The sequence below is a fragment of the Vipera berus genome (genome assembly GCF_964194415.1).
Source record: "Vipera berus genome assembly, chromosome: Z".
Taxonomy (NCBI): Eukaryota; Metazoa; Chordata; class Lepidosauria; order Squamata; family Viperidae; genus Vipera; species Vipera berus.
The window spans coordinates 94,367,666-94,390,143 of record NC_138205.1 but is presented as its reverse complement, the minus strand read 5'-3'; the positions used below and the strand labels follow the sequence as shown (position 1 = coordinate 94,390,143).

The window sequence follows — 22,478 nt, the reverse complement described above, 5'->3', positions numbered from 1 at the left end:
ATGAGCTACTGCCAAGAAGATATAACTCCTGGACCCTATCAGCCAACATTTTTTGGCTGATGGGACCTGCAACCAACCTATTATATAGAATTGGATGGGTAGAAACTAAGACATTCCCTTACATACCCACTCCCAAGCTATGTACCACTTTAAAGGTGAGAGCCAACACTTTGAATTGCATCTGGAAACATGAGAGAAGCCAATGCAGCTCCCACTGTAGTGATTTTACTCATGCTGCATAACTGGCAGCATTAACTACTTGTGTAGCCTCAATTTGCACCAGTTGAATGTTCCAAATACTCATTAATGGCAGCCCATGTAGAGAGTGTTATAGTGATCCAAATAAGAGGTAACTGGGACCATTTCATTCTGGAATGACTGAATTCATCTTTGAAAACTGTTTACTGTTAACCACACCCTAGTCACCTTCAGTTTTGACTACTGCAAATGCGCTCTACATGGGGTTGGCCTTAAAAGTATTTGGAAGTTTCAATCGGTTCAAAATGAGGTGGTTTTGTGCAAGCCAAGATTTGCACATGTGTCACCTCTCTTGCAGGAACTGCACTGGCTGCTGCTTTGATTCCGGGCCCAATTCAAGGTTCTAGCTATCACCTTTAAAGCCTTTGATGGCTTGGGGTCAGGTTATCTGAAGGACTGTTTTTTCCCCAGTCATATTTACCCAATTCATCACTGCAAGGAAGCAGGGAACACGATGAGCCCCCTCTTCTAAGGAGATCCAGCTAGTGAAATCAGAAAGCCTTCTCCCTGGTGGCTCCCCTCCCCGTGGAATATTGTCCCTGTAGAGATAAGACTGGCCCCCCACTTTGAGCCCTGAAGATACAGTTCTGCCAATAGGTCTGCGGACCCCAAAGTGATATGGAACTTATCAAGTGATTTATTGGCTTTTGTACTGGGGGTTGTACTGGCATTTTATCTTTGTAAGCTATCCAGAATCACTAGGAATGGTTTGGGAGGCCATATAAATTTTCTACATAAATAAAATTTTCTGACAAGAGCACACTTAAACAGTAATTTCTCTAAATTTGGGGATATATTACTTACACAGGTAAAGACATACTAGTATATACTCTATTTCTGTCATTACTCCTAACAGCTGCATTCAATATGTTTGTCCAGATTTGCTGTCAAAAGCCATTTAGATTCAACATTATCTACAAGAAAAATTACTTGGCTTGTCCACAATGCATGCAAACAAACTACCCATTAATATTGCTACAAGCATCTTCTCTTTGTTTCTATGCTTGGAAGCAGAGCCACATCATTAGCAAACAGTTTTAATAATGCCAGCAGAAAAGTGTAGTTTGCCTATTTATTTATTTTGGCTATTTGTTTTCATTAATTAAAAGAATCAAAGGCAAAGAAACATGAAGTTACTAAATTAGAATACAAATAATTTTAGCATCTTTTCATATTACCTTTCTGTGAGGTGAATATTCATCAACTGTGCTAAAAGAAAAAATATATATGATATTCATTTTTCTAATAAAAATGCTTTTACATTGGTTTAGATTCTACTAAAAAGGGGCATAGAATGTAATGGCCTGGAAGTTGGATCTTCACACATTTAATTCAACAGTTTTAACAATACACCACACTGACTCTAGCTATGTTACTATTATATATGACTAATTATATCACTTATTACTATACATTGTTATTAGGTAGTAATCTGTAACAGCAATTGTTGTGACAGTAATCGTTGGTAAGAATAATATTTATAGCATTTGTTTACACAAAACCCATTGCCTACATAAAAACTAAACATTCCAGTCTTATTTAAGGGTGAATAAGATTCTTTTTTGTTCAGTATTTTCACTATTCGGTGGCAGGAGTTCTCTGAATTTCAGACAAGATTTTTTCCAGCACTACATAGATATTGTGCTTTGTTGTTGCTAGTTGCGAAGTCATGACCGACCCATCGCGACCCCATGGACAATATTCCTCCAGGATATTGTGCTACTTACTTGTTAAAATATATTAAAGATTACACATAATACAGCACTATTTCCAGCCAGTTTTTGTTTGCCAATATTTAACAGGAAATTCTATAATAATAGTATTGATATAAAAGTAATTATGCAATTATATTTAAGCAAATATAATTGTGTTCATATAATAATTATATAAAAGCACTGTTTATGTGTGATGGGAGAAAAATGCATATTGACTTGTTAATACCTGTCAAATCAACATTCTGTTGATTTAAGTTAGTGGACAAATCTCTCAAAAACCAAAACACAACTGATGACTCCATTGAAAATATAAAGTTAATAGTTATTGTGCAACCACTCTTTTGTTGTACTCATTCATAAATCATGCTTGAAAGAGACAAGAAGTAAGATTTGTGCACAACAAAACTGATGAAGATCATTCAGTATTCTTGCAGAAAAAAAATTAAATTTGTGCCATATATTAAAACTCTGTTCAAACAACCTTCTATCTACTTCTCATGCTGATATTATTTTTAATCTAACAGCTCTCTAACAAGCTTTTTTACATTATCAGTAAGAATGGACTACTAGATTGCAATAATAATTTGTGTATCAAACTTATTCTTTCAGGTTTTCCCTTGTAAACTATACAAAACCAAAGCTTGACATATACAAACATTAAATACTTGAAACCAGACCATTTGGTATTATTTTACTCACAAAAACCCCCATTATAATTAGCAAAACCCTAATTATAACTCTCTAAAGGAAGAAATAAAAAATAGGACAAAGAAAAACTTACTGACGACGATGCATTCCAAGTAATTTCTGAAATTCTTTCATGTCTTTCTCCAAAATAGGGTACTCATACACATCATCTAACACATTTCTATATAGTGTCTAAGGAAAGAGGAAGTTGAGAGAAAAGGGGAGGAGAAAGAATCAAAGAAATATATGCTACAGCTTTGCAGTAATCCAGTAACATGTTTCATGTTAAGATTTTCAGGTTGGAAAGAGGGTTTTTAAAGGTGGTTGTTTTTTTTAAGAGCCAGTTTAGTGTAGTGGTTTAATGCAGAGAATGAGTTTAAGTCTGCCTTAGGCATGAAGCCAGTTCAGTAGCACTGGGCCAATCACTTTTTCTCAACCCTAGGAAAAAGGCAATGGCAAACCACTTCCAAATATCCTTCCCAAGAAAACTGAGGCAGTAGTTCAGGCAGTGGCCAAGAGTCAGAAACTGACGTGAAGGCACACAACCACCAGTCAATATTAGTTATCTTGAAAGGCAGTATCTTACTTACCTTATTGCTGATGTATGCTGAGTAACTGAAAACCTTTTCAAAGAATACTTTAAAAATAGTCATTATGTGTTTTGCTGACTATAGAAAGATCTTCAATACTGACTATATTAAGATATGAACTGTTCTTAAGAAAATAAAAATCCCAGAACATTTCACTGTCCTCATATAAAACACAATTGAAAAAGCATCATGGTGTAAAAGACTGGTTGTAAATTGGCAAAGAAGTGAAACACTGCCGTGTAGTTTTATTCATTTATTCAACCTATATACAAAACATATATTGAGGGAAGCTGAATTAGAGTAAGATTAATATTGCTTTAAAATTGGAGGAAGGAACTCAACAATTGTGCTAGGATGATGACAATATTCCGACAGTTGAAAATACAAGTGATTTGAATGCTCCAGATTAAGTATAAAGAAGAACAAATAAGAAACCAGCCTCATAACTGACAATGAAAACAGCAAAGCAATAGACAGCTTCTTCCTTTTAGAATCACCTACCAGACAAAAGAAAATACTCAGCAGACTCTCTGAGGAAGGCTATAATAGTGGGCAAGTTGGTGACAGAGAAAATCTTCTTGGAGAAAATATATCGTTGCTAAGAGTTGTTATTAATTTAATGGAACATAATTTATTAAATTTTGTGACAACTATTTTATCATCTATGTGCTTTCACAACAGGTCAAAATTTATTACTCCATCTTAATCCTCTTTTTTGTATATACAAGGTTACAATCCCCTTTTCCACCTTTCATATAATTGTGAAAAATTAAGAAAAGTAAAGGATTTCATGACCACTCCATGGACATTACATGTGTAATGTATAAACACATTATTAGAACACCAGTTCCTCTGAATTCTGGAATCAAAATTAATTGTGCACTTTTAGATTGTAACAGAAGAGCAATTATTTGCAGGCTACGTACTCTTCATCTAGAAGCATCCAGTAGAATTTTAGGAGATATTACATTATAAATGCTGATCCTATATCCAGTAAGTGTGCTTAACTCAAATAATACATTACAGGCAGTGGTGGGATTCAGCCAGTTCGAACCAGTTCAGCAGAACCAGTAGCAAATTTTTTGTTGCCCAGGCCCAGAACGGACTTCTGGAAGGGGCATCCACACAGAGAACTGGTTGTTCACATATTTGAATCCCACCACTGATTACAGGTTGCATAGATTAAGGTACATTTTTGGATTTAAAAAAAATTATAATTACTGTACTATACAGAAAGTATCTAAATAAACATACCTTAAGAAATTGCTTCAGATGCTCATCTTCATGCAACCAATCTTTGTAGAGTGAAGTCCAGTGTGATACCAAATGCAAGACTTTTTGCTTTCTACAGGGAACATCAACAATTTCATCCTTGTCTTGATGGTTCTTAGCACAATAAGTGGAGGTAAATTAAGGTGAAATCTCAAAAACAACACAATTTTTCACTGTTGCCCAAATATACAATTATTGCAATTTATGTAAGCAGCTTTGAGTAATTATTGATTCTGATGAAGCTTTAAAATATAATGGAAAAAAAATCAAATATTCATTTGTATGTAAGGTTTATTCATTAATAATTAAAAAAACTTTGTTATATACTAAGTAATATGTGAAAGTGTCTCTTATCAGAAGGTAAAGTTTATTATACAACAAAAAACTTTCTTACATACTAAGTAATGGATGGAAGGAATTATCTAAAGCTGAAGGTTAAGGTTAAAATATAAAAGATAGTAGCATTCCCTATTTACATATTTTTAAAAAATAAATTCTAAACTTTTTTCTATTTTCCCCATCTTTTATTTATAGTTACTGCATTTATTAATACAATTGTTTTTTACATTTCCATTCCATCTTCCCTCTAAGATCAGGATAGAAGGTTCCCATCTTATATCTGGATAAAGAAAACATTGCAAGGGATTGCAATTTCCCAAATATTATAACAGAGTTAAGTAATAATCTAGTTTATCTTATTTTTTTCTCTTTGTACAGAAATGATAACAATAAATCTTTGGTTATGGGGGGAGAGGTGTTAGCAACCTAGGGGTCCTCCTGGATGCACGACTCAGTTTAGAAGATCATATAGGAATCGTGGCCAGGGGGGCATTTGCCCAGGTTTGTCTGGTGCGCCAGTTGTGCCCGTATCTGGACCGAGATGCCCTACGTACGGTCACTCATGCGCTCGTTACCTCCTGTATATACTACTGCAATGCTCTCTACATGGGGCTGCCCTTGAAGACCATCCGAAGGCTTCAACTGGTGCAGAATGCGGCTGTGTGGGTTGTGATGGGATCGTCCCAATACTCCCATATTACACCCCTCCTGCATGAGCTGCATTGGTTACCGGTTGTCCTCCGGGTGAGATTTAAGGTGCTGGTTCTTACCTATAAAGCCCTGCATGGCTTAGGTCCAGGATATTTGCAGGACCGTCTGCTGCCAGGAATGACTGCCCATCGCCCTGTGCACTCACACAGGGAGGGCCTCCTCAGGGTCTTGTCAGCCAGACAATGTAGACTGGTGACCCCCAGGGGGAGGGCCTTCCCTGTGGGGGCACCTGCCCTTTGGAATCAATTCCCCTTGGAACTCTGGATGGCCCCGGATCTCCGTTCCTTTCATCGCGACCTTAAAACATAACTTTTTCAGCAGGCCGACCTGGACTGATGGAAGGGAGGTTTTCTTAATTTTGTTTTATTGTGTTTTAATTGGACTATTTATGGGATAATTTGATTTAATACCTTTTAATGTTTGTATTTTGTGTTTTTATCGTTGTTAGCCACCCTGAGTTCTTTGGGAGATAGGGCGGCATACAAATCCCATAAAATAAATAAATAAATAAAACACAAACATAATTCACTATAATTGTAAACCGTTGTGAATCAGTATTCAGCGTGACTTACACAGTGAGATGGGTGGCATATAAATTTGATTAATAAATAATTTCTGAATATAACCAGTGATCTCAATTTATTAAATTAAAATTATACGTCATATAGCACTGCCAGTGAAATTCTCAAATGCTATTAGGCTATGCTGAAAATTAAAGTAATAGCTGTATTATATCCCTGTAAGCTGATTAAAGAAAGTGGTATCATTGATAAAAGAGCCTGTTATTACTGTTTTTATTGGGAATGGAAGTAAATTATTTGGTAATCCTAAATCTGTCTTTTCATTGAGGAAAATTGAGATATAAGCATAGACATGTCTACTGCAATGATTAATAAATTCTCATTAACAGTGGCAAAGAAGCTGTGTAGATTTGCCTTATATCTAACTTATAAAGATCATTTGATACAATGAGGCCTGACCCTAATCCTATTCTTCTACAGAGAAGGATATTGTCTCAGCAGAGCTTGACACAAGTCATCTGTTGTCATGAAGACTGTGTATGTAAGGAGGAAGTCATCCAGAAGAGTTTCTACAAACAAAGAAGAAAAATAATAATCATTTTTTTAAAATGTACAAGATAACTGAAGTATTATGTAAGCATATTATTAATAAAGGTCAAACTATGACAGTAAAAAACTCACAATAAATATAAGAGCAGTGTCAGATAAATATTTAAAGATAAATATATAAATCTTAAAATAAAAACTATTTTCCTAAAATAAAGCAAATTTATAATTCTGAAAATAAAATTAATGTCTGTATCCCAATTTAACCAAGAACCACAGATAGAATAGTCCAAATTGGAAGATCACACAATTTATATGAATGAGTATTCTTCTATTTTGTTATATTAGTATTTTTGCAATCTATAAATATCTTTTACTCTTTTGTTAGATTCTACATGACCAGGATGTAGTTCAAATGGATATCAGCTTCAAAAGATATGCGTCTCCCAAAACAATATACAAGAGATAATTTCTACTGAAAAGTGAATTGCTACAGCACATATATAATTGACTTCAGCTTTTTTAAATACTTCACAAAATGTAATGTACTTCATTGCAAGATAACTTGAAATGTGGCATTGTGTGCACCTATAGTGTTCCTTCCCCCCCCCCTCTTTTTCTCACAATAAGACAGTGAGGTGGGCTTGGCTGACAGAGAGAGAGAATGACTGGTCAAAAGGCAAACCCAGCTGCTTGCATGCCTAAATGGCAGGGGTCCGGAGTACCTGAGGGAACACCTGCTGCCGGCATCGACTTCCCTCCGCCCTGTGCGTTCCCACAGAGAGGGCCTCCTCAGGGTGCCACCGGTCAGAGAATGTCGATTGGTGGCCCCCAGGGGGAGATCCTTCTCTGTGGGCGCCCCGGAGCTATGGAACCAGCTACCGGTTGAGCTCCGGATGGCGCCCGACCTTCGCTCCTTTCGCCGTGAGCTAAAAACATACTTTTTTGAACAAGCTGGCCTGGCCTGATGAGGGGATTGGGGGGGGGGTTGCTACTGTTTTTTATTAGGTTTTAATGATGTATTTTAGTATGTGGGCATTTATTTAATCTTGTTTTAACTTTTGTAATTTGTATTTTTATTCTTGCCCTGTTCACCGCCCTGAGTCCTTCGGGAGAAGGGCGGTATAGAAATAGTATTAAATTAAATTAAATTAAATTAAATTAAATTAAAGGGGGGGGGCTAGAATTTACAGCCTCCTGGTTTTAAGACCAACATCTTAAGCACAACATCAGACTGACTCTCTTGTGAAAATGAAGTATTTTGATTGCTGAAAATCAATAGAATTTCTAGCCACTTTGAATGAAAAATACCTAGAAGTCATAGCATAATCCATATTTAAACACCATTAAAATAAAATAAAATCCCAATTGTATCCATACTTCTGAAAACATAAAAAATATCCTATTCCTTTTCAACTAACAAAGTTATTTAAAGCACAGAAAGTTAGGAAGAATAGAAAGCCAAAGAAATTAAAGATGAGATTAAAATACAGCTATATCTAGCTTATATTAACAAAATTCTGTTACTTTTTACCTTTCCAGCAAACTTTCTTTGCATCCATCATACCCACATTCCAAATTTACTCTTAAATATGTTAACTTTCCAAAATATTTGAAGGAAGTTAGCTCCCCAGAGAAGGAAATATTAAAAGGGCAGAAAAATATATTTCCTAAAAAGAAATTGAAGAACCAGGAAAGCATGCTCAGTTTTCTTAATTGTCTCAGGTCTCCTTCCCCCCCAAGCAGAAAACCAGTTCTATAGACATGCAAATGTGAGCCATCAAGAAGGTTGGAGCCAGGAGCTTGGGAAGAGAAAGACTTAACATCTACATACTCCAGCCCCAGGGAGGCAGGGGCTAGGACATACAACCAGCAAGATTCCTAGAAAGGCACACCTTTCTAGGAATCTTGAATATGTGACACAGGAAATACAAAGCCTGAAACAGGAAATAACCAAACAATAGAGTCCAGGGGGTATAAAAACCCACACCCCACATGTGCTCAGTCCTTTTTCTCCTGGATCCATCTTGCTGTCTGGCTTTCTTCTGCAATAAACTGTAACCCTCTTCCCAAAGCAGTCTCCATGTTGTTTATCCCTGGCTTGGATGGAACAATGATGAAGACTTTTCTTCCTACATAGTTTTACTTTCTAAGTTATTAACCGTAAAGTATACTGTTGTCTTGATTACACCTATATTGTGTATTCTAATTTGTGTTGACCAAAATCGAAAATACAGGTAATCCCCAAGTTATGACCACAATTGAGATCAAAATTTTGGTTGCTAAGCAAGGTGGTTGTTTAGTGACTCACACCTAATTTTACAACCTTTTTGCCATGGTTGTTAAGTGAATCACTGCAGTAAAGTTGTTAAGCAAATCTGGCTTCCCCCATTGACTTTGCTTGTCAGAAGCTAGCTGGAAAAGGTTACAAATGGAGATCACATGATTTCAGAATGCTGCCACAGTCATAAATACATACTGGTTGCCAAGCACCCAAATTTTGATCACATAATCATGGGGATGCTGCAATGATCATTAAGCGTGAGGAATAGTTGTAAGTTATTTTTTGAATGCCATTGTAATTTTGAACAATCACTAATGAATAACTGTTAGTCAAGGACTATCTGTACAAGTAGAATAGTCATTAAATATAAAACAGTATGTGCATACCAATGGTGGACTTTACAATAAACAATTAAACAAACATTAAAAGCAGGAACAGATCAAATGGATCAATTCATCAGACCAAAGACCTTTGTAGGCTATAATAAACGCTATTAAGAAGGGAAGGGAAAGGGATTTGATCTGGATTAGGTCCTCAGCATTGGAAATTGGAGATAAAGTCCTACACCGTATGTTTTTTAAAAATATATATCAATCAATTTTTGGTCACATATGCTGCAAGAATAAAAACTATTTTTCAAGTGAAATCTCAAATTTTTGTTGCTCCTAAGATAAAGAAATCAACCATTTACTAATGGTTTATATTGTCTGCTGTGTGGCCAGCATTGTTGTTGTTGTTGTTGTTGTTGTTAGTTGCGAAGTCGTGTCCGACCCATCGCGACCCTATGGACAATGTTCCTCCAGGCCTTCCTGTCCTTTACCATCTTCTGGAGTCCATCTAAGCTCACACCTACTGCTTCAATGATTCCATCCAGCCACCTCATTCTCCGTCGTCCCCTTCTTCTATTGCCCTCAATCTTTCCCAGCATTAGGCTCTTCTCCAGTGAGTCCTTCCTTCTCATTAGGTGGCCAAAGTATTTGAGTTTTAGCTTCAGGATCTGGCCTTCTAAAGAACAGTCAGGGTTGATCTCCTCTAGGACTGACCGGTTTGATCGCCTTGCAGTCCAAGGAACTCGCAGGAGTCTTCTCCAGCACCATAGTTCAAAGGCTTCAATTCTTTGGCGCTCAGCCTTTCTTATGGTCCAGCTTTCACTGCCATACATTGCAACTGGGAAGACCATAGCCTTGACTATACGCACTTTTGTTGACAGGGTGATGTCTCTGCTTTTTAGTGTGCTGTCTAGATTTGTCATGGCTTTCCTCCCGAGGAGCAAGCGTCTTTTAATTTCTTGGCTACAGTCCCCATCTGCAGTGATCTTGGAGCCCAGGAAAATAAAATCTGTCACTACCTCCATTTCTTCCCCATCTATTTGCCAGGAATTGAGAGGGCCAGATGCCATGATCTTGGTTTTCTTAATGTTTAGTTTCAACCCAAGTTTTGCACTCTCCTTCTTCACCCGCAACAAGAGGCTCTTTAGTTCTTCTTCACTTTCTGCCATTAGAGTGGTATCATCTGCATATCTTAGGTTGTTGATGTTTCTTCCGGCAATCTTAATTCCAACTTTTGATTCATCTAGCCCTGCCTTTCTCATGATGTGCTCTGCATATAAGTTAAATAGGCAAGGCGACAGTATACAGCCTTGCCGGACTCCTTTCCCAATTTTGAACCAATCAGTGGTTCCGTGTCCAGTTCTCACTGTTGCTTCTTGGCCTGCATATAGATTTCTCAGGAGACAAATAAGATGGTCTGGTATGCCCATCTCTCTAAGGACTTGCCACAGTTTGTTATGATCCACACAATCAAAGGCTTTAGCATAGTCAATGAAGCAGAAGTAGATGTTTTTCTGGAACTCTCTAGCTTTCTCCATGATCCAGCGTATGTTAGCAATTTGATCTCTAGTTCCTCTGCCTCTTCGAAATCCTGCCTGTACTTCTGGTAGTTCTCGATCCACATACTGCTGGAGTCTAGCTTGTAGAATTTTAAGCATAACTTTACTAGCATGAGAAATGAGTGCAATGGTGCGATAGTTTGAACATTCTTTGGCACTGCCTTTCTTTGGAATTGGAATGTAAACTGATCTTTTCCAATCCTGTGGCCACTGTTGAGTTTTCCAAATTTGCTGGCAAATTGAGTGTAGCACTTTTACTGCATCGTCTTTTAAGATTTTGAATAGCTCAGCTGGAATACTGTCACCTCCACTAGCTTTGTTGTTGCTCAGCTTTTCTAAGGCCCACTTCACTTCACATTCTAGGATGTCTGGCTCGAGCTCAGTGACCACCTCATTGTGATTATCAGGGACGTTAAGCTCATTCTTGTATAGTTCTTCTGTGTAATTTTACCACCTCTTCTTAATCTCTTCTGCCTCTGTTAGGTCCCTGCCATTTTGGTCCTTTATCATGCCCATTTTTGCATTAAACGTTCCTTTCATCTCTCCAATTTTCTTGAAAAGATCTCTGGTCCTCCCTAGTCTATTGTTTTCTTCTATTTCTTTGCATTGTTCATTTAAGAAGGCATTCTTATCTCTTCTAGCTATTCTTTGGAATTCTGCATTTAATTGGGCATATCTTTCTTTTTCTCCCTTGCCTTTTGCTTCCCTCCTTTCCTCAGCTATTTGCAAAGCTTCCTCAGACAGCCATTTTGCTTTCTTGCATTTCTTTTTCTTTGGGATGGTTTTGGTTGCTACCTGTTGTACAATGTTGCGAACCTCTGTCCATAGTTCTTCAGGCACTCTGTCTATCAGATCTAATTCCTTAAATCTATTTGTCACCTCTACTGTATATTCAACAGGGATATGATTTAATTCATACCTGACTGGCCTAGCGCTTTTCCCTACTTTCTTTAATTTAAGCCTAAACTTTGCAACAAGAAGCTCATGGTCTGAGCCACAGTCAGCTCCTGGTCTTGTTTTTACTGACTGTATAGAGCTTCTCCATCTTTGGCTGCAGAGCATATAGTCAATCTGATTTCTGTGTTGACCGTCTGGTGATGTCCATGTGTAAAGCCGTCTCTTGGGTTGTTGGAAAAGAGTGTTTGCTATGACCATCGTATTCTCTTGACAAAATTCTATCAGCCTGTGCCCTGCTTCATTTTGTACTCCAAGGCCAAACTTGCCTGTTATTCCAGTTATCTTTTGGCTTCCTACTTTAGCATTCCAATCCCCCATGATGATAAGGACATCATTTCTGGGTGTTAGTTCTATAAGGTGCTGTAGGGCTTCATAGAACTGGTCAATTTCATCCTCTTCAGCACTGGTGGTTGGGGCATAGACTTGGACTACTGTGATATTGAATGGTTTGCCTTGGATTCGAACTGAGATCATTCTGTCATTTTGAGGATTGTATCCCAGTATTGCTTTTCCTATTTTTTTATTGACTATGAAGGCTACTCCATTTCTTCTGAGGGATTCTTGCCCGCAGTAGTATACCTGATGGTCATCTGAATTAAATTCACCCATTCCTGTCCATTTTAGTTCGCTGATACCTAAGATGTCAATGTTTAGTCTTGTCATCTCTTGTTTGACTACGTCCAGCTTTCCTTGATTCATGGATTCCTTGCCATCTTCTCCCATTAATGGACTGTTTGTTTCCGTGATATTTTTTTCTTGATTTTGATATTTTGAAAGAAAGTTTTTTAATTACTTTTGACATTTGTTGCAAATCTTAGTTCATTCTGAGCCTAAGCCTTCCTCACTATCTTTGCAGATTTAGGCTATATGCTGATATTCTGCCTTAATTATGTGTCCCTATTTCCATATTTTTATACTTTTCCTTTTTTGTTTTTTTCAGTTTATCAGAGTTCTTTATGCAACTGTGCTGATTTCTTCTTGGATCTCTTATTTTTCTTTCACCAAATTCACAGATACAATAAAATATCTTTCATCTACTCTCTGCTGACTTCAATCATGCTATCACATATTTTTCTTGGTTTTTTTAAGGAAGTAGAACCACAAATGACAAAACAGGCTTTGTACATGATTCGTCCTAATTATGCAAGATTTACATGTCTTGTAGATGTGATTGATACAATAAACTAAATTAAACTATAATGTGACTATGAAGGCTACTCCATTTCTTCTGAGGGATTCTTGCCCGCAGTAGTATACCTGATGGTCATCTGAATTAAATTCACCCATTCCTGTCCATTTTAGTTCGCTGATACCTAAGATGTCAATGTTTAGTCTTGTCATCTCTTGTTTGACCACGTCCAGCTTTCCTTGATTCATGGATCTTACATTCCAGGTTCCTATGGAGAAAAAATCTTTACAGCATCGGACTTTCCTTTCACCAGCATATATGGCCAGCATATATGTTATTTATGCCTTGGTGGAGAAGTGGGCTAATGCCTCCTTAAGTAACACCAGCTGCCTGCAATTAGTGCAGGTTCGCATCCCACCAGGCTCAAGGTTGACTCAGCCTTCCATCCATCCGAGGTAGGTAAAATGAGGACCTAGATTGTTGGGGGCAATAAGCTGACTTTGTAAAAATGCCACTTGGGGGGGGCGAAAGCCCTAATAAGCAGGCATATACATAGAATGAAGGCTATTGCTAAGCACATTTGTTTGTGCTTAAATTGTAAGCTGCCCTGAGTCTTCGGAGAAGGGCGGGATATAAATGAGATTAAAATAAATAAAATAAATAAAATATTTATCTATCTAATCAAAATGAAACCAATTGATGATTGCAATGTACCTGTATATCCCATCGAACTATTTCAATCACCAAAATTTAAAATTTGATAATAGATAAGAAAAAATGCATTAAGCCTGTGCTATTTTCACAGCCTCACCAATCCTACTGATTTCAAAGAGAGGTTTCTAGTTTAACGAATGAAAAGGCAGTCACTGTTCAAATGGAAAGTACCCTACATTGTAGCCATGAAACTCCATGGTTCCAATTTCTACATCAATTTGCACATTCCTGTTTCAACTGAACTCAACATGCATGCGTGAAATTGGCTGGATAATAAGACCTCAGGAGGTTTAACTTTCAGGATTTCTTAATTAGCATTTTGAAAGAGAAAGTCATGTTCCCTTCCAATAAGTGGGAGTGATTCTCAGAAGGAAAGGAAAGGAAGAAATTTTTTTAAAGAAGGATGCTCTTACCTACATTTCAATCTATATTTTCATCCACTTGCACATAGTACTGAAACAAGAATATTGCTTATGCCTTAAGAAATACAGAAACCCAATCTCAAAGAAGAAAAAACAGGAGTCATTTCCCCTATACAATGTAACAATGTAATACTGTAACAATCACTACATAGGACAGAAAGGTAGAAGACTGCCAAGACTGTATCCATAAACATTATCTGGCAACAGCAAAACAATGCAAACTCCATTTCTGCAACATAGGGGCTCAACTACAGTTTCAACCAGAAATTTATAGATCAAGCCAAATCTAAAACCGCTAAGGAATTTGTGGTAGCTTAGCTTTCAGACAAATCAGGTATCAGCGGACACACAGAAACAAACCTTTTTACATACTATTTAAAAGACAGAACCAAAAGCCTAGGAAGGGAATAAACAGCCTAGACCAGGGGTGTCAAATTGCCGGCCCACAGGCCAGATGCGTCACGCCAAAACCGCGCCTACCCCATTGCCAGCAATGGAAAAAAAGTCACAATACATAGCAACACATCACGTGACGTCACGAGTTTGACCCCCGTGGCCTAGACTATATGCCCTTTAGTAGCCAATATCCAGAGAAGGAAGAAATAGCACTAAATGAACAATCAGGGAGGAAGTAATAACCTAATCAAGGAAACATCCAGAAGGAAATCATATCCCTACCAAAAGTGGCAAGGCCAGTTACTATAAGTGAATAGGCAACAAACCCTACTCTGCCTCACACTGGTGAAATTATCTAGCCTGGTAATGAAATGTCTGCAAGTAAATAATCAAGTTTAGAGAGCCCCCAAAACCAAACAAAACGAAAGGCAGCAACAGCAAATCCATTCTTAGGTTGACAGGAAATGTGATGCTTATGGGACTGAAACTTGTTACTCTAAGTCTGGGGCAGACTTAGGGGCTATATACAGTACATCTCCTTGCACTGCCCCTGGTTCTTTGTTTTAGCTTAAGCTATACAGGTTCACAATCAGATGGGGCAGACGAAGGGAACAGTTATACACTCTTGGCACCATATCAAAGTGCTGCCACAAACAGCTCTGGGATCTTTGAGTTTCCTCTTCTGGTACAGAGTATTGCTTCTCATTTTAAAGTAACAATAAAAAGCATAACAGTAGTCAGAGATCCCCAGTAAAAACCTTGTCCCCATTCTCCGCCTTCCAAGGTCCCTTGAGGGCTTCTGGCAGGATGCAGAAGCCCAATTCAGGATGATGACCCAGACCTAGTAAAACGAAGGGGAGGTCCTTTGCTGTTCCTAGTCATTGTACACGCAAGGTCCACTTTCCAGTAAAACCCATGACTGAGCAGCAGATTAGGTTCACAACCATTCATGTGTGATTATTCTATAACAGACACAAACAAACACAGAAATGTTTAAATTATATTCAGATGTATTTTGTACCAAGTCTACCATTTAGAATTCTCTCAGCATAAAGTTTTAATGTATCAATTATGTAAGATTTTTTAAAAATTAGAACAGATGTCTTATATAGTATGAATAGAATTTAATATATTGTTTCCTACTACATATTTGCATTCAATGTAGACTTTAAGTTCAGGTTTAATGAACTTAATGGGTTTTTTTTAATAATCATTTAATGAAATCTTGAAAAACTAGAACTTCTAAATCCATTTTTATTCACCCAGTTCTAATTTTGTGTTCCTTTCTTTTCATTCTTTCTTATTTTCTTGAAGTTTTCAATAAGAATATATTAAAGTCTCAAGATGGTGATAATCTGGCTAGAGTAGCTTTTTGTAAGATCGACAACTATACGAGAGATATAGAAATAAAGACACACACACACACACACACACACACAGAATGAATCAGGCAAGGATGGCTTTTTAAAAAATATATATTTCTTAGCTAAATGTCCTCTGAAGTTGTTTTTTTTTTTTGCTCTTTAATGTTCTTTCATTCACCATCTTTGTCTGCAGAGCTATCTTCCAATATAATGATTCTCTTCCTACCAGTATCTAAGGAAATGTTAGAAAAGAAAACAACAGGATTTTTTGTTTTGTTTTAAAGGGTCTTATTTCTATTTTAGCTTATTTTCTGCTTTAAATGAAAGTATCTGAAATTCAATTATTATCAACGACGTGAAATGGTAAGCCACATAAATGCATATGGTGCATACTAATGCATAATTTTCAGAATAACCTTTAGAAATATGGAAGTATAATAAAATACTTATTTGTAGATAAGAATACAGTGACAATTTAAATTGCAGGCTGATGATGATACTGCACTAAAGGGAATAATAAAATAAATGTACTTGCTTACTGTATAATGGTAATGCTCAGAGATGTAAGCAAGATAAATTTTAGTAGCCAGAGACAATTCACAACTGTTAGAACTACAATTTCAGAAAGAAAAAGCACAGTATTATTGTGAAAAAAACACCACTATGCACTCTTCATTGTTCCCTTCAGCCATCTGCTCTAGGCAATTGATCAATGCTACACCTTCATGAAAGAACTCTTTTATTCTTATGTCAGTCAAGTTACATTTCTATCTTTAAAGAGTTAGGATCTCTGTTATGTGCCACTGTGTGAAGTTTACTTAGAAGTATTGCTTATACAATTGATAATTCAGATAATTCATACTTAATTCAGAAATACATGTCGTGATTTAATTTCACCAAATCTTTAAAATTGATATATTGCAGTTAATCATTTGTGAACAAGACATGTATTTATTTCATAGTCTGGGGAGTACAAGCATAAATAATAATGTACAACCTCTTTTCTCTATAGTTTTGCCATATAAAGTAGCAAGAAGAAATTTTAATTGTAACAGATTAGAGCAGTACATAGGATTGACTAAATTTGAAGACTTAAATATAAACTTACTTCAGAATCACTACTGCTAAACTTTTCACTATAATTAATTGGATAACACCTGCAAGCTTCTGCTCTTCTTCCATTTTGACTCCAAGGAAAATTGTAAACCTCTTAGTTTACACTTTCAAAAATATATAGCAAGAGATATAGTTACCGGTAACCTTTTACTGGATTAACTATAATGCTAAATTAATATGCACTCATTTCTCTAATACATATTCCTCAGTAGTCTCATGTAGTTAAAAGTATAACATATTCAGTCCAATGACTAGCACGTATTTCAAGTCCCATTGTTTTCAGCAATTATCAGGGGGTAATACTTTATGTGCGAAATCCAACATTGCTTGAGTAAAAATTGTTGCATCTGAAGGGCCACACAGATCAAAAGACAGCAGAAATGGGATTTTGAATTTTTTCTCCAGAACTAGTAACAATCTAAAATAATGATTGGTAAAAAAAAAAGTACAAGAAACCTTACAAGAAAAAGGATATACAGTCTTGCTATATGCTACCAATCCTTAAACCAGAAAGAGCAAAATTGCAACATGATTGCAAACTCCTGCTCTATTTTTACAGTCCTGGAATCCCCAAAACTCATGCCAACAAAGCTCGGTAGCAAGCTTCCAAAATATAACAGAACAGTTTTATGTCTTTTTTTAAAGAAAGTCCAAAATAAAATAAACTTAATGGATCTATTTCATTTAACACTTTAACTCTAAAAGATTAAAACAAAAAAGGGACTGAAATTCCAGTTCTGCCTCTATGGAGTAATTTCAAAACAAGGCAGGCAATGCATTTAATAAATAGACAGTAATATAGCCAATATATCAGTCCAAATTCTGATGATAAGGCTACATAAACCAAGAAAGAAATCATAACTTTATTGAATTATTAAACTTTTGAGCAATCTGAGAATTTTGTTGATGATTACTCACTTTGAACAATATAAACCAGAACATAGGTTTGAAAAGCATACGGTTATATTTGTGTATGCTAACTCAACAACAACAAAAAAAAAAAATTTGGTGATATGTGTATGTGTGTATTAGAAAATATTTTATCTCCAACTGAGTGACAAAATTGAGATAATGATTTGTAAAAAGGTGGTTAAATTTAAAACCTATTTAAAACCTATGTATAGACATTTTCAGATGGAAGAAATGGTTGGTAACATTGCAAAGGGATGCTTTTTTTAACTTTGTCATCTTTCACATGCTTTGGGACGGAAATGAATATAGTCTTTTTATTTTTCACAGAAACATCAGAAACAAGAAAATCTTTGTTCTAAAAACCTTTGAGTACAGAAAATACTGGAAACATTGAAACAAATCGCACAATGAAGACAGTAACTGAATTGTATTCTCTGCTTAAAACTAAAGGTTTTGTTCTGTTATTTAGTGTATTCATTATTCTTATATCCTGCAGTATTTTTATATATGATGAGTCAAGTAAGCTGGCCTTTTCAAAGCCCAAAAAGATTCCTTGCAGGTTTGAAAATTCTCAATCACCATCTATAAATAGTGGAAAGATGAAAAGAGACATGTTCTACAATCTGTTCTATTTATACATGCAACTTGCTCCAACTTGGAATGGTGATTAATATAAACAGTGATATATATATGTTGAATTTCAAACAAAGCCTATCTCTTTTCCAATGATTTCTCTCTTAAAACAGTTCATGCAGTATTTTAAGCACAGGAACTTTAAAATATATAAATGAAGGTCACATATCGTACCAGCAAATTTGTTTTAATTAACAAAGACAATTGTACTTGTACACATAGCCAGAACTTTTCAGTGGGAGTGCCATGTTAATGTTCAACTATCTCTGGTTAATTGCAATATCACCTCAAAGTAAAGGATCAAGAATCACGGGGAATAGCATTCTTTTAATTGACCAGAGCAATTTCCCCTTCAAATGTTTAATTAAGTGCTTTAGAAAGAGGCAATGACAACTTCAAGGCAATTGACCTGACACGGAAGATGCAATATTCCAATCCTCCTAAATGTCTCAAATGAATTTTTCAATCACCTTTATTTTGAGGCCCCACCGCTCTGAGGGCCATTCTAACATTTTTGTAATCTAAAGGACCATCATTGTGACATTTACAATTTTTTAGCTTACTTCTTTTATTATATCCATTTTCCATTACCTTTGGATATTTCCACGGTGTTGTTAAGAAGATGCAAAGAAAGCAGAACACAATTATTTTGAAATTCTTATTCAGGTAGTTCTTGACTTACAACAATTTGCTTAGTGACTATTCAGAGTTACAACAGCACAAAAAAAATAACTTACGACCATTGCAGCATCCCCATGGTCATGTAATTTACATTTGGATACTTGACAACTGATTCACATTTATGACTGTTGCTGTATCCCAGGGTCATATGATCACCTTTTGCGACCTTCTGACAAGCAAAGTCAATAGGGAAACCAGATTCACTTAACAACTGTGTTACTAATTTAACAACTGCAGTGATTCACTTAACAAATGTGGCAAAATGTTGTAAAATGGGGCAAGACTCACTTAACAAATGTCTCAGCAGCATAAATTTTGGGTTCAAATGTGGTCGTAGGTTGTGGACTATTTGTACTCAGTTATCCTGCACATCTATTCTATTTGAAATAGCCTTACAACAGCAGACTTCAAACCAGTCCAAATCTGCACTCTAGTACGAGACTATTATGGAACTCTTTATATTAATAATCTACAGTGACTCCCCTCAATACATCTGGATGAAACTATATATTGATAATAGGTAAATAATTTGGGTTTTCGTCATTACAGTATCAATACAACTTTCAGTGCAATTTGTGGACTATAGATGTGAATGCATGCATCTCTGAAAACCAGATTGAAACCAACCTTTATCTATAAAATGCTGACAGAATGACAATACTGTCCCAAAAAAGATAATTGGATTTTTCTCCACATAAGTTTACTAACAATCATTTAATATTTTAAGAAAACAAAATTTCAAAAATGTCATCAAACTGAATACATTTTTAATTCACATATGCAACTCACACACAGAGATTTAGATAGGCTCATAATTGTTTTAATATATTTGGATTAAATTGCAATATTTGTCAAATTTCATATACGTCTCAAACCAAGAGAACTCTGTAATCAGTGATTATAATAACTAAATTAAATATATAAGCACGCATAGTTTAATTAATAACACTATATAAAACAAAATGAAAAGAAAAGAAAGATTTCTATTCTTTATGGAAGAACTTCAAACTCAGCATAATCAGAACCTGGATAAGATTGACGCTATTAAGATAAGTCATATTACCACATTATTGGCAAAGTCAGAAGCAAAAATAAGGACCAATTTATTAAAATTCTCTTTTAACCTTACATTTTTACTGATGACACACAAACTTTTTAATAGCACAAGTGCAGTCTTATTATCTATAAAATTAGGCACAGAATTTCACCTAGTATTTGGATAAGTATAATAAAGATTACAATTCTGCTATTACATTCAATCAGCAATACTACTATCTGAGCAAATCCTTTAAAATAAATATTTCAGATCACATGACACTCTATATGGGCATGTAGTATTTAAAATAGTTGTGTGGAAAAGGCACAGCTATTTTAAAGGATTTGCACAGTCCTGATAAATTGGCACCAAATAGTTCATTCAAAGGCACAGAATTTAAAAAAACAAAACTCTACTTCTGAATAGATGCAGCAATCTCCTAACCTCCTAAATGCCTCCACATTTTGAATATATTTTGAATTAAATTTGTGGGCGCCTATACATCTAATGTACCAATTTAAAATCCCACAGTCTCTGACCCAGTTTGCTTATGTATATAAAATATACATCAATGTATTGGAATAAAGCTGCAGCTCGGAAATAAAGCATATTCATATAACACAAGATGATTAAAAGAACTGAAGTGCAATTTACTTTAGCATCCAGTTCCCTAAAAATACCATGGGAATTGCAAAAGAAGGTATAATCAGATTGAAAGATAAATATCAAGACTGGAATTCTACATACGCACTATGATGCTGTAAATTATTAAGATTCCCTTTCTGGCAAATGACATCGGCTTGGTTCAGAGTTGCCATGTACTCAATGAAATTGAAGCATTTCTTTATTCAGTCAGTGCCAGAACTAATCAACCTACAGTGTGATCCAGTGTGACAATCACAATACATTGAACAGTTCCAATAGAAAAGATAAATATCTGCAGCTCGGAGTTGAATTATGAGCTTTTGGTACAGTCTGAACTTGGGTGTTTGCTTGCAGACAATTTATTACCAACTAAATAACAACTGTCTGATGATGTTGGATAACGAAATGCATGCTAGCAAACAACCAAGCTCAGACAGCACCAAAAGCTTCACACCGAACTGCCTAGGTCAGTTCAATGCCCACTCAATGAGCATATAAACATGTTTTTTTTTCCTTTATCCCTTTTTAAATCACCCTGAATACTTGCAATTATCCAAAGAAGGTAACTGGAAGGAAAACAAAAGTAATGAGAGAGCCAGTTTGGTTTAGTGGTTAAGGCAGGGGTCCGCAATCCTTGGTCTATGGACCAGTACCGGGCCACAGCATGCCAGCAACTGGTACACACAAACCAGCAAAGCCCCATCCGCGGGATGCAGGCAGCACACAAAACCATGCACTCTCCAGTCCGTGGAAAAACCTTTCTCCACGGAACCAGTCCCTGGTGCCCAAAAGATTTGGGTCAAGGCACAAGACTAGAAAGTTGAAGACCATGAATTCTAATCCTGCTTTAGCTATGCAAGCTAGCTGGAGAATGTTGGGCCAGTCCCTCTCTCTCAGCCCAACTCAACCTACCTCACAGGTTTATTGTGGGGAAAACTGGAGGAGGAAGGAGTGTTAGGTAAGTTCTCCACCTTGAGTTATTTGTAAAAATAATAAGGGCAAGATGCAAATAAATAAAAGGGGGAAAAACCCAGAAACTTGTGATATGTACATTCACAAATAAAGGGAAATACAAGTTCACAAATAAGCAGAAATATCAACATTATCCATTTTCAAATATTTTTTTACCCAAACTTTAACCTGGACAGATTAAGAAAAAATAATTGATAAGAAAAATCCTTGACAATATAGCTAGGAGATTGTGACCACATCCAAAGAAAATTATCCTATCCATAGGATACTACAAACTTCTTTGTTGTTGTGTTATATCTCAGTCTAAGTAATTTCTCAATTATCACTGATGCAAAAGATTTGGTGATTTTTTTGTGTGTGGTAATAAATATAGCAGTTAATAGAAAATTATTTAATTTCTTTTACCTGGCATCAGTTTATATAATTTGTTCAACAAACTAATAGGATTCACTATTCTGATTTCTTAAAAAAATGAAGATATGTACTAGTTTGCCTACTACTTCACTACAACCATTTTAAAATATTATTATTTAGAGAACTAATTTTAGTGGGGGTGTAATACCAATCAATGGAGGTAGTGACAGATTTTATTTTCCTGGGCTCCAAGATCACTGCAGATGGGGGACTGTAGCCAAGAAATTAAAAGACGCTTGCTCCTTGGGAGGAAAGCCATGGCAAATCTAGACAGCA

General features: G+C 36.0%; 1 protein-coding gene across 1 annotated transcript in view; it reads right to left on the bottom strand.

The window, feature by feature from the left end:
• Positions 1 to 22,478, bottom strand: part of RAPGEF5 (Rap guanine nucleotide exchange factor 5) — a gene marked incomplete at its 5' end in the record, with an annotated part of 141,059 nt that overhangs the window by 25,825 nt on the left and 92,756 nt on the right. Inside the window, 4 exons of the mRNA XM_081342998.1 lie at positions 1,437 to 1,467; positions 2,755 to 2,852; positions 4,505 to 4,649; positions 6,572 to 6,662. Coding sequence (XP_081199124.1) covers positions 1,437 to 1,467; positions 2,755 to 2,852; positions 4,505 to 4,649; positions 6,572 to 6,662 — 365 coding nt within the window. The remainder of the gene's footprint in view (positions 1 to 1,436; positions 1,468 to 2,754; positions 2,853 to 4,504; positions 4,650 to 6,571; positions 6,663 to 22,478) is intronic.